General features: G+C 56.5%; 1 protein-coding gene across 1 annotated transcript; it reads right to left on the reverse strand.

Annotated features, from left to right (window-relative positions):
• Positions 1 to 1,236: 1,236 nt before the first annotated feature.
• LOC140694469 (myeloperoxidase-like) lies at positions 1,237 to 10,600 on the reverse strand. The gene is made up of 12 exons (XM_072957708.1): positions 10,507 to 10,600; positions 10,281 to 10,374; positions 9,779 to 9,954; positions 9,431 to 9,554; positions 9,208 to 9,337; positions 8,914 to 9,120; positions 7,752 to 8,070; positions 5,718 to 5,878; positions 3,816 to 4,071; positions 3,187 to 3,357; positions 2,175 to 2,412; positions 1,237 to 1,444 (listed from the first exon to the last, which is right to left on the reverse strand). The coding sequence occupies exons 1-12, from the start codon at positions 10,580 to 10,582 to the stop codon at positions 1,237 to 1,239; spliced, it is 2,160 nt and encodes a 719-aa protein (XP_072813809.1). The 5' UTR covers positions 10,583 to 10,600.
• Positions 10,601 to 10,889: the final 289 nt, after the last annotated feature.

Here is a 10,889-nt window from a genome sequence, read left to right on the forward strand (position 1 = left end):
TGGGGAGGGAACTACCTCCCCATCACCCCCCAGCTCTTTCTCTCTCCCAGGAAAGCTGTGTCTCCTCTATTTCCCAGCACTTGGCACCGGCCTGACGTGGAGCGAGCGGTTAGCAAATCTTTCCCGGAGCCGTGCATGAACAAAAGGGCTTGGTGACCACAAGTCCTGTCCTCTGGGGTGGTGTGGGTGGAAGGTGACGGGGGAGGGTCTGCTAGGTTTGGCCTGGCACCTAGGCTTCTAAGAACTGACTGCCTTCCATATAGGAATTGGCCAGAAGAGGACTCCTGGATGCCCTGACCTCCAGTTCAGAAAATGAAGGGCCCTGAGGCACAGCCCACCCGTGTTCAAGTTCAGAGCCCAGAGCAAGCTTCACACTGAGGACCCAGCCCCACTGCAGACTCAGACAGAGCGAAGGTCCCTATCAGTGGTGCTTTATTAGAATAATCATCAGGTATAAACAAACGGTACCAAAGGGCCAATGGGCCCTAGTTCCTCTCCAGGCAGGCTCCTGTGAATAAGCAAGAGAACAGGGTAAGGAAGCAAAAGGGGAGCCATGGACTGAGCCTGACTCGCCTGGGCTCATAACTCAACCACCTCGCACTGCTAATGGCCGTTCCTCCGGGGGTCACTGGTTCACCTCTGCTGACCGGGGACACTGTCAAGCTGTAGGGTCCACGAGGGCCAGACACGGTGTCTGACTTTTCCCAAGCCTAGCACAGTGACTGGCAGGGGGTAGGTGCTCAACAAAGTACTAGAGGATGCAAATGGACCCGCAAAGGAGCCACAACAGCTGTCATTTACAAAGAAGAAAATTCAGGCTTAGCGAGGTGGAGGAACTTGATCAAAGTCACGCAGCTGGTAAGCTGCAGAGGCAGGATCTGAACCCAAGCAGTGTGGCTCCAGAGCATGTGCTCCTCACCAATCTGCTCGGCTGCCTTCCATACACTTAACATAGACACAGCAAGCACACACTCCCGTAAATGACACGTATACACAGCACACAAAACACTACCTGTGTTCATAGGCAACACACACATGAAATGCACGCGCGTACCCATGCGCGTGCACGCACGTGCACACACACACACAAGTGAATGTCTAGTCATTCGCTTCCTCTGTCGGCTGGCACCAAGAACAGGGATGGGCTCACCCAGGGAAGGGAGATCTCTGTGTTTCCGACTGGCCAGCCCAGGTATGCCCGGCCTTCACCTCACACTGCACCCCCTTACCCAGCCTCTAGTCCCTGTTCCTCCAGGGATCCAGGTCCAAGGCAGGGAGTGTACTGCAGTTGACAAAGTCCCGAGGGAATGTGTTGGACATGAAGATGTTGTTCTTGGACACGACAGTGATGCCTGTGTTGTCGCAGATGATGCGGGGCAAGGAGATCTTGGCCAGGGCCCGCTGCTGCTGCATGCTGAACACATCCTTGTTCTCCCACCAAAACCTGCACGGGAACACCCACGGTCACTGTGACCGAGGCTCTCCTGGGCTGGGAGGGCATCAACTGGCCAGAGCTGATCCTGGACGCAAGAGGACCATGCAGACAGCAGCCCTGCAGCACAGGAGAGCTCCGGGCTCTCAGAAAGCCCGGGGGCTTTCGAACAAGTAGAGCCCCACTCATGGCTGCCCAGTTGCCTACCTCCTGCCTCCAGGGCACCACTAATGATAGGCAGGGAGCCAGGCCCACACACGCTCACCAAGCCCTGTACCCTGGCCCTGGGCTATATCCACAGGGTAGAAAGAAACTTGGGAGTGCTTAATAATTGTCCACCTTTTTCCCGATTTTCCTAAAAGCACAATACAGGTGAGGTGAGAAGTGGCTATGAGAGATATATGACAGTGGAACGACAGTGGGAGAGGCGGTGGGGAAGCAATGACTGGACTGTTCAACAGGGATAGGCAGCGCCATGGCTGCGCCCTGAGACCCGGAGCAGTGACTGGCGTGGCAGCGAGGTCTCGCTTCCCTCCTTCACAGCCAGGCCCAAGTCCCTCCTTGCTACACCATCAACAGATTCAGGGCACATTAGGGGTGACCTGGAGGCTCCCCGGAACACAGTGGGAAATCACGGACTCCTCCTAGCCCTTCCTTTCTCAGGAGGAAGAGGGGCCCCCAGGGGGTCAGGGACAGGCCCGGAGCCGCACAGCCAGCCTGAGCCGCTCGGTTGCCTCCTCACCGATCGCCATCCCGCAGCTTCCTGAACTGGGTCCCGATGAGGCAGGCGAGGAGCGGGCCCACACGGCCTTTGCTCTTCAAGGGCTCAGCCACGCCGCCCATCCAGATGTCGATGTTGTCAGGTGTGCCATACTGGGCCATCAGCTTCCTCGCCAGGTTCAGGTTCTTCAGCACCGTGCCCAGCTCGCCCACTGTGCTGGGCTGCGGGAGCCCGCAGAAGCGCCTCCAGGCATTGTATCCTGTATGCGGGGAGGGGAGAGGTGGCTGTGGGTGGGTCCCAGTTAGCCCACCTTCCCAACACACCGAGGCCACATACAGAGGTACACGTGAGAGAGGAGGATATGGAGGGGCTGCCACCCCACTGTAAACCCCCAGGGAACCCCTGGCCTCTCTGGGAGCCTGAGGACAGCTGGGTCTCTCCAGGAGCCTCTCTGTCTTCCCTGTGCCCTCCTACCCTGAGGTAAATCCTTAACTGCATAACTCCTGCTAGATCCAAGAATAGGAGCATCTCCTTGCCCCTCTGGAAATCTCAGACCGCGAGGGGCACAGTTTGCCTCAAAGGATCAGCCACACCAGCTCTCCCGTATCATTGGGGTTAGGCTGATCTGGGTTCAAATTCCAGCTCTGTCACTGATGAGGCTGGAGACCCTGGGCAGGTTCTGAATCTCTCCAAGCCTCTTTCCTCACGGGTAGACTTGAAGTGACAATAATCTCTTCCTCTCAGAGTTCATGTAAGATGAAACAAAACGAAATGTAGTAGAAACAGGTTTTCAGACTGGGGTGGGAGGGCTTGTTGTTGTTGCTATGGTGATGCTCCAATTTGGAGGGTTACAGCAACACAAAAGGGGTGAGAGGAGCTGGAAATGGACCAGGGAGAGGTAAGGGCCTGAGCTGGGATGGCTTCCTAAGAGCAAGGCTGGTGGGTGCAGGGCTGGGCAGCTGGGGACACTGGAGACAGCAGGGCCCTGGGTGGGAAGCGGGGGAGGGTCAGGGGGACTCCTGCAGCTCCTCACCTGGGAGGCCATGGTCCCGGCTGCGCTGCATATTCAGAGCGGGCAGGTCCAGCCCGATCCTCATGACCTGCTCGAACAGCCGCTCCCGGATCTCATCCACCACGATTTGGTTCTGGCGGTTCAGCTTGGCAGGGGTGGCCATGAGGCCCTGGAGGATGGGGTCGATGCCACCTGGGGCAAGAGGAGCCAGGGTGGGGGAAGGATTTGGTTCAGTTTCAGAGCTGAAATGGAGTAAGGTAGAACCAGGGGGATTGCAGAAGAGGGCTGGGCACTTGTGGCTCCTGGCGCCACGGTGTCCCCAGGGGGCAGGTCCTCGCTGGGGCACTGAGGTCTTAGGGAATCATGCCATTCAGACTGGCAAGGTTGCCATGCTCCCAGACGCTGGCTTCCTGCGTCACGGAGAGTCACAACCCACAGGAAGGAGCCAGCTCCCTAAAAGCCATCTCCACCCCACCCTTTATTATTAGATGGGCAAGCGGAATCAGGTGAACTGAGGCTGGAAAGTCAGATCAGGTCCCTAAAATAAGAGGGAAAGAGGGTTTATTCCGCCCGAGCTCACTGTGACCAAGCCTGCCCCCACCCCAACCTCGGCTGCCGGCTCACTCCCTCCTGGCCTAGGCCCTGCTCACCTTCCAGCACTACCCTCCAGCTGGCAAAAAAGACCCTGCTGAGCGGAACACGGGGGTTGGGCTGCATAGGCCGGTACCGATGGTCCAGGCGGAACATGAAGGGTTGGATGAGGGTGTGGCCATAGCGGAAGGCGTTGGTGAAGACATTGGAGATGCGAGGGTCCACCGAGTCATTGTAGGATCTGTACTTGGGCAGGTACTTCCTCATGGCCTCTGGCCCCAGCACCAGGGGCAGGTAGTCCCAGTAAGTGATGATCTAAACAAAAATCACCCCTCCCTGCAGATTCTCTGCCTGCTCCTGGCTCAGGGATCCCTTCCTCCCCTGTAGCCAGGGATTTGCCTCCCACAGCACTGGATCTGGGTCTCACAGAGTGGCACCAAGAGGCAAAGACAGGGCTCTACTGCCTGCCTGCTGTGTGACTCTGGGCCAATTATTAACCACTCTGAGCCCCAGTCCCTCAAATGTAAATTAAGGGTAATTAAGCTGCCCTCTGCCTTAGAGGATTAAATGACAAAAGGCTTCGTTAGTCCCTGCAATAGCTCCCTTGCCCTGGAGTTACTAATGTCTCATTTCTCCTACTAACTTATAGCTCATTGAGGACAAGGGTTGTCTCTCATTTCTCTTGAAATTACTCAGTGCCCAGCAAGTGCCTGGCTCACAGCGGGGTTCAATAAATTGTCTGTAGAAGGAGGAAAGGCAAGAAGGAAGAGTCTCCCTAGGTGACTTCTCCCAGTGAAAAGGGCCATGTCCTGGATGACTTCTCCCAGAAGAGATGAAACAGTCTCACTCTAGATTCTAGACTCTGGAATGTCCTCTGAGGCTTAAACAAATCTCACTCAAGTTCTTAATGCAAATCAAAAATGCACCAACGGCCCTTGCAACTCTCTCCCGCACAGAATCTAGGAATAGTAACAAGGTGGGGGCCGGGGCGGTGTGTGTGTGTTTGTGTGTGTGTGTTTGTGTTTATGGCTTTAGGAGAGGATGGGCGTGCTGAAGCAGCACAAATTGGAGGAGGGACCCAGGAACACTGCCCAGGGACAAGCAAGGATAAGCGTCGTGGTCCACAGTGGGACAGTCCGTGATGGGCCGGTGACACGGGTTGGTAAAAGAGTTTACCAGAGATGAGGGAGGAAATGGTAAAGGAGTTTATTAGGGGTACACTGCCAGAGACAACAGCAGGCCACAGAGATGAGAGGTGCCAATGTGAGCGCCGAGGGCCAACTGTTGGAGTCTTTTATAAGGTCAGGTCACAAGGTGACTGATCGGCTTGTGCACAAGTCTCTGATTGGCTGTAGGTGAAGTAAGAAGTTTAGGGTCCGTGAAGGGACACCGGGGATTTATGAGTCTGATAAGGTGGGCTGAAACAAGCCAGCCTGAGCTGTTGTGAGATTAGGCACTACCCAGGGCTATTAGTTTGTTAGGGGAAACATGCCCAGTGAAGAATGTGCTTTATCTGTTAAGGGATCACAGGCAGACATCTGAGAGCCCAGGAATGGGGGTCATTGGGCTTTGAAGGATGTCAGTTGGCCCCAAAAGAAGGAGAGTGGGGAGCTGTGATAGAGCCGTAAAGAAGGGGGGTGTGTGTGCGTAAAGAAGCCAAGAGCGACAATGAAACAAAGGAAAGGAGAAGCATTTACTGAACAGCTACTGTGCCAGGCACTTTAGTCCCACCTGTTTAAACGTCCCAGTACCATTCCTGGCGGACAGGAAAGAAGAAGGGAGAGAAAGCAAGTGACACTTGTCAGGCACTTAGGATCTGCCAGGTATTTAATCCTCACAGTATCATAGGTGAAGAAACTGAGGCTCATGAAAGTTAATTTGCACAGCTAGGATGTGGCAGAGGAGCGTTTGGATCCCAAGTCTGCCGAGCCCCAGCATCACCAATGTGCAGGACTGCCTACCTGGACCATGGCTCCCACGATCTTCCGGGCTTCCTGGTAGAGCCTCTCTCCATCCCAGCGGGGGTTCAGGCGCTTGAGCTTTGTGGCCAGCCGGTTGTGCTCCCGCAGTAATAGTGTGTGCATGGAGGTGAGCTCAGGCATCTCACTCGAGCGGGAGTCCCCTTGGGGATGCAAAAGCTACTGTCAAGCTTAAGACCTCCCTCCCAGAAAGTACTTGCTCCACTGAAGCTCCCTCCCAAGCCAAGGCTTGAAATGCCCCCTACCCAGCCCTCCTCTCCACCCATCTTTCCATGCCATGCTCAGTTTACATCTCCTCTAGAAGGTATCCCCTGATGCCCTGGTCCACCACGAGAGCTTTGCCCCTCTTTAGTGGCACTGCTGGTTGAAAATGTTCATTCAGTAGGCATCAGATCTAACATATGATTTGCCACTTTCCCATATGTGAGACTGGGAGAGCCTTGAGGACAAGGACCATGGCTTGTGCCATTTTGTGTCTGACCCTCCTATCCAACATACACCTAATGCCTGGTACAAAGTAGGAGATCCATGAACACTGTCTGGCTGACTTATTCTCTTGACTCAGGAAAGTCCACAAAGTAGCATGCATGTTGGCTCCCCCTATTTTTCTGCCCATGCCAGATGCAGCATATGATCACATCCCTCTCTCCTGCTAAAATTGAATGCAGCCTCAAAATCCTTCTCAACATAGGACTCTGGAAAGCCGTTACTCATTCTATGTACTGATGTGTAGCTTGATCGGGGGAGGGGGCCAAGGCTAAGGATGTTTGAAGTCCACACCTGAGACTGTCCAAAAGCATCAAGTCAGACCCTCTGATCCCTCCAGTCCTCCCCTAAACCTCCTCTGGAAGGACCAGAGGGTTAGGGCCAGGCCCATTCCTGCAGGACACTGGGTTCAGTCCTCCCCAGGTTCTAAAGGTTGGTGGAAGGAGATTCTCTGAGAGCAGATTTTCCATCCCACAACCTGCCAACATGACAATCCAGGCTGAGGACATGTGGCTCAACACCACATGGAGGCTGAGGAGAGCTTCTCTTCCACCACTCACCCCAGAAAGTCCACCCTGGTGTGACTTTGGGGGGGGGATGTGGGGAGGTAATTAGGTTTATTTATTTATTTACTTTTTTTTTTAGAGGAAGTACTGGGGAATTGAACCCAGGACCTCATACATGCAAAGCACATGCTCTACCATGTTGAGCTATACCTTCCCCCCTCATCCTGGTGTGACCTTGATCTCCTCTCTACAGTCACTGACTTTGATCCTCTTCCCTAAGGCCCAGCCACTGGAAGCCACCAAGAGGAGAAATTGGGGGGCCAGAGAGAAGGGCCTCAGACCCACTACTGGTCTACATTAAAAATCATTAGAAAATTTCTGGGCATGGCCACCATCACTGCCCCAGCCATATCCCTAGGACTGCCAGTTGTTCACATCGAAAATCCCACCCTCTCTTATTATAGGGAATCAAGGTGGTTAGGAGGTGATATTCTGGAGCAGCTCTGTCCAATATAGCTTTTTGCATTGATGAAAATGTTCTGCATGTGAGCAGTCCTACATGGAAGCCACTAGCTATAAGGCTTTTGAGCACTTGAAACGTGACTAGTGCAGTGCAGGAACTAAGTTTTTAATTTAGGTTGACTTAAATTAACTTAAATGTAAATGAAAATGGCCCTGTGTGGCTAGTGGCTACCATACTGGATACTGTGGTCCCTTTAGTTCCCTGTCCCTGGAGGGCTCAACTCTCCTCGCTCCCAGAGCCCAAAGGGAAAGAAAGGGACAGATGGACAGAAGATCCTTAGCCATCGCTGAGTCTCCTTCTTAGGTCTGGGTTTTTGGTTTTTGTTGGTTTTGGTTTTGCCTTTCTGGCTCATCCACCTTGTTACCAAGGCAACTGGATTAATCTGAAATTGGTGAGGAGAGTCTCTCTAAATTCAAATCTACAAGCGGCTTGCAAACAGGCCCGCTGTGGCTCCAGCAGGGGGCACCCCTGTATCAGCCCAGGTCCCCGCCCAGGACTGACCTACCAGGAAGCAGGGGATTTGTGCGGAGCGGTTGGTGAGGAGGCAGGGGTCATCGTGCAGGTGGTCGAAGGGGAGCAGGGCCCGCCCGTTGTCTTGGAAGCGGGTGTTGACAGCCAGCAGCCCCAGCTGGTTGGTCCGGTTGCGCAGCCTCATGGCCAAGGGGTCCTCGCTGCCGTACACCATGCTGGCGTCCACGAAGGAGGTGAGCGCGTTGATCTGGTTGCGAATGGTGATGTTGCTCCCCGTGCAGGCCGGGCAGGAGCGGAAGAAGGGGATGCAGTCACGTTGGTTCTTGATGCGGGGGTCACTGGGGGGGATCTGCAGCATGGAGAGAGGCCCAGCGGGCTCACCGAGGGCAGGGACAGAGGTCAGGAGTGGCTCTCCCCCGTCCACCCTCCTGAAGGCCTTGATCTCATCTTGGGGAGGGGGTATGGCCTGGAGCCCAGGACCAGAAGGGGAGACCCAGATATCAAAAAGGAGTTCTTCGGAACTTCTGGCCCCCTCAGCCTGCAAGGAGACCCCTCAAGGCCCACAAAGATTGGTGGGCCTGCGGTTCCACCAGCAGAGCTCCTCTGATCTGGGGGGTGATGACTAGGACGTTGACCTGGGGGATGTGGGGCCCCCTGGAGGTGGGCGGGCCAGTCCTCTGACCCCTTCTCCCCAAACCTCCTTTCTCTCCTCTTTTCTGTGTCTGCTCCTCCCTACTCCGTCTTCTGAATCTGGTCTTCACCCTGCCGGCTTCCTCTTCCTTTTCTGTTCCTCTCGTAACTGTCTCTCTACCCTGCCCCTTTCCTGTCTTGCATTCTGGCCCTGTCTTTCTCTACCTCTCTCTCAGATTCTACTTCCTTTCTCTCCTCCACTCTACTCTGCATGTGCCTCAGCACACCAGTCCGCTCTTGGCCGGCTCTAAGACCACAACCCAGGATCTGTGTGCTGTGGACTGTGGGGAGGGAGCCCTGTGTGGGGAAGAAAGAGGACTGAGCCTGGGGCACCTGCAAACAGAGGTTGGAGGGACAGTGGGAAGTGGGCAGGGCCAGCCCTACTGGGGAGCTGGGGAAGGAAAGCTGGGCACCGAGGGAGGTGGCCCCTTCCAGACCGATGCCCCCTCATCCACCCCGACCCCTGACCCAGCAGGCTGGGGGTGGGGCAAGGAGGGAGCACCTTGAGTGGGAAGCAGGGCGGCTGCTGCAGGCAGCTGGTGTCGCAGTTGAGGCCAGTGAGGAAGGAGACACGGGCGGCCGGCTCCGGGGTGAAGTTGAGGTCATGGTCCAGCAGCTGGCCCCACTGCATGAACATGAGCGAGCGCTCCTGGTCCGGGGTCAGCTGATCCGTGGGGAAGCGCACGATGTCGTTGGAGACAGCGCGAGTCTGCGGGACACGGGGAGTCAGGGGGCTTGGACTCCACGAGGTCTCGGCCTCAGTGGGGTCTCGCCCCCTCCACGGGCCAGCACTCACCAGGGGCACCTGGAAGCCATTGCGCTTGACCCCTGGCGTCCAGCCAAAAGGCAGGGAGAAGCCATCCTCGTACTCCGCCGGCAGCCAGCGCACAAAGGCCCGGTTGGAGGCCCCCAGTGTGGGGCTGCGCCTGCAGGGAGGTGGTGAGAGAGGACAGGGCGCTGGGACCAGGTGGCCCCGGGCTGCTGGGACCCCACCCTGAGTCGTTGCGCAGAGGCTGCACCTGTTGTTGCACTGGCCGGTGATGGTTCGGTACTTGTCCTTCTCGGGGCACCGCACCGCCAGGTCCTGGTAGGCGCAGCCACTAGTCTTGGACAGCAGATTAAGCTGGACAGGCGTCAGCACATCTGTGGGCCAGGAAAGTAGGGCGTGGGTGGTTGCCGAGCCCCACCATTTTCTATCCTAGACTGAAAAGCCTTGGCTGAGGGTGTAGTCTGAGGACATGGAGGAGATGCCAGGAGGCCCCTGAGACTCCCTGGAAGGGGGTGTTGGGGGAACTGCTGGGAGATGGCTGGAGGCACCAGGCGGGGTCACGAGTGGAGTGAGGGGCTGGGTTGTCGGGGGGTGGTACCTGTGACGTTGAAGGGGCCTGGCCACAGGGACCGCAGCTTCCTCTCCAGCAGGCCTAGGGCCACGTGCAGGTAGTCAGCAGCCCTCACCGCTGTCCTGGTGCCTGCCACTGGCTGCTTGAAGTAGGACAGCAGTTCCATGGGGCTGGCTGAGCCACTGCGAAGGCGCTGCTTGATGCTGCTTGGAGGAGGGAGGAGTGAGAGCCAGAGAAACCAGGCAGAGACACGCAACAGAGCCCTAGCCCAGGCGAGGGACACGAAGGACAGTGTAGGCAGACCCACTGTCAGGAAGCAGGTTTCTCATAATAAACAGGGTATGGACCTGGGTATCCAGAGACTAGGCCACGGAAGGCGTGGTTTTAAAGATATTCTCACACCCAGAGACATAAAGACTGGCAGGCAGACAGAGGGACCCATCCCCACCCACAAATTCCCTCTGCCTGTTTCTTCCCTGAGAGGTCCGGGGTAGCCTTGTCCAGAGCCCAGCAGTGCCCGGCACCCCACCTTTCCCGCCCCTCCTTGTAGGCCTTGTCCACTAGCCGCTTGGCCTCCTCCATGCAGGTCAGCACCACCGAGGTCTCCACTTCCCTCAGGACCGCTGCTCAGAACAGGGATCCCGAGGTCAGGAATGGGCCCAAAGTCCCCATCAGGTCCCGGAGCCCATGTGGAATCCCTGAAACTCGGAACCTCCCCCAACCCACCACGTTTTCCCTTCTTTCTGAGCTGTTACCTGGAGTGGCACCCCCAGAGGGCTGGAGCATGGCCAGACTGGCCAGGAGCCCTGCTAGGGCCAGGGGCAGCTTCATCTCTGCAACAAGACCCCAAGCCCAGAAAGTGTCCAAGGGCCACAGTGCATTTGGGAGAAGAGAGCCCCACATCTCTCCCTTCCCAGGCCCCTCACTCCCACCTTCATACCCCAGCACCCCCTTGGCAGGTTCTGCCTACAGACGGAGTCCGGGACCCCACCTCCAAAGTCCCAGTGCTCCCCCTGGCATGGGCATCCCCTCTTAGCTGAATCCTCCACGCTGGGGGAGGGGCAGGGCAGAGGAGGCCCGCCCCTGGAGACTGAACTCTCCTCCCCCACCAGAGCTGGGGTGCACAAAAGAGCTCCCT

Source organism: Vicugna pacos, unplaced genomic scaffold (assembly GCF_048564905.1).
Source record: "Vicugna pacos unplaced genomic scaffold, VicPac4 scaffold_21, whole genome shotgun sequence".
Taxonomy (NCBI): domain Eukaryota; kingdom Metazoa; phylum Chordata; class Mammalia; order Artiodactyla; family Camelidae; genus Vicugna; species Vicugna pacos.

Excerpts from the sequence above, each read along its gene's own strand:
- LOC140694469 (XM_072957708.1), bottom strand. The coding sequence starts at position 10,582 with ATGAAGCTGCCCCTGGCCCTAGCAGGGCTCCTGGCCAGTCTGGCCATG. Across the intron at positions 9,555-9,778 it reads AGGCCCCTTCAACGTCACAG|ATGTGCTGACGCCTGTCCAG; the intron begins GTACCACCCCCC and ends CCTGGCCCACAG. Across the intron at positions 9,338-9,430 it reads ACCGGCCAGTGCAACAACAG|GCGCAGCCCCACACTGGGGG; the intron begins GTGCAGCCTCTG and ends ACCTCCCTGCAG.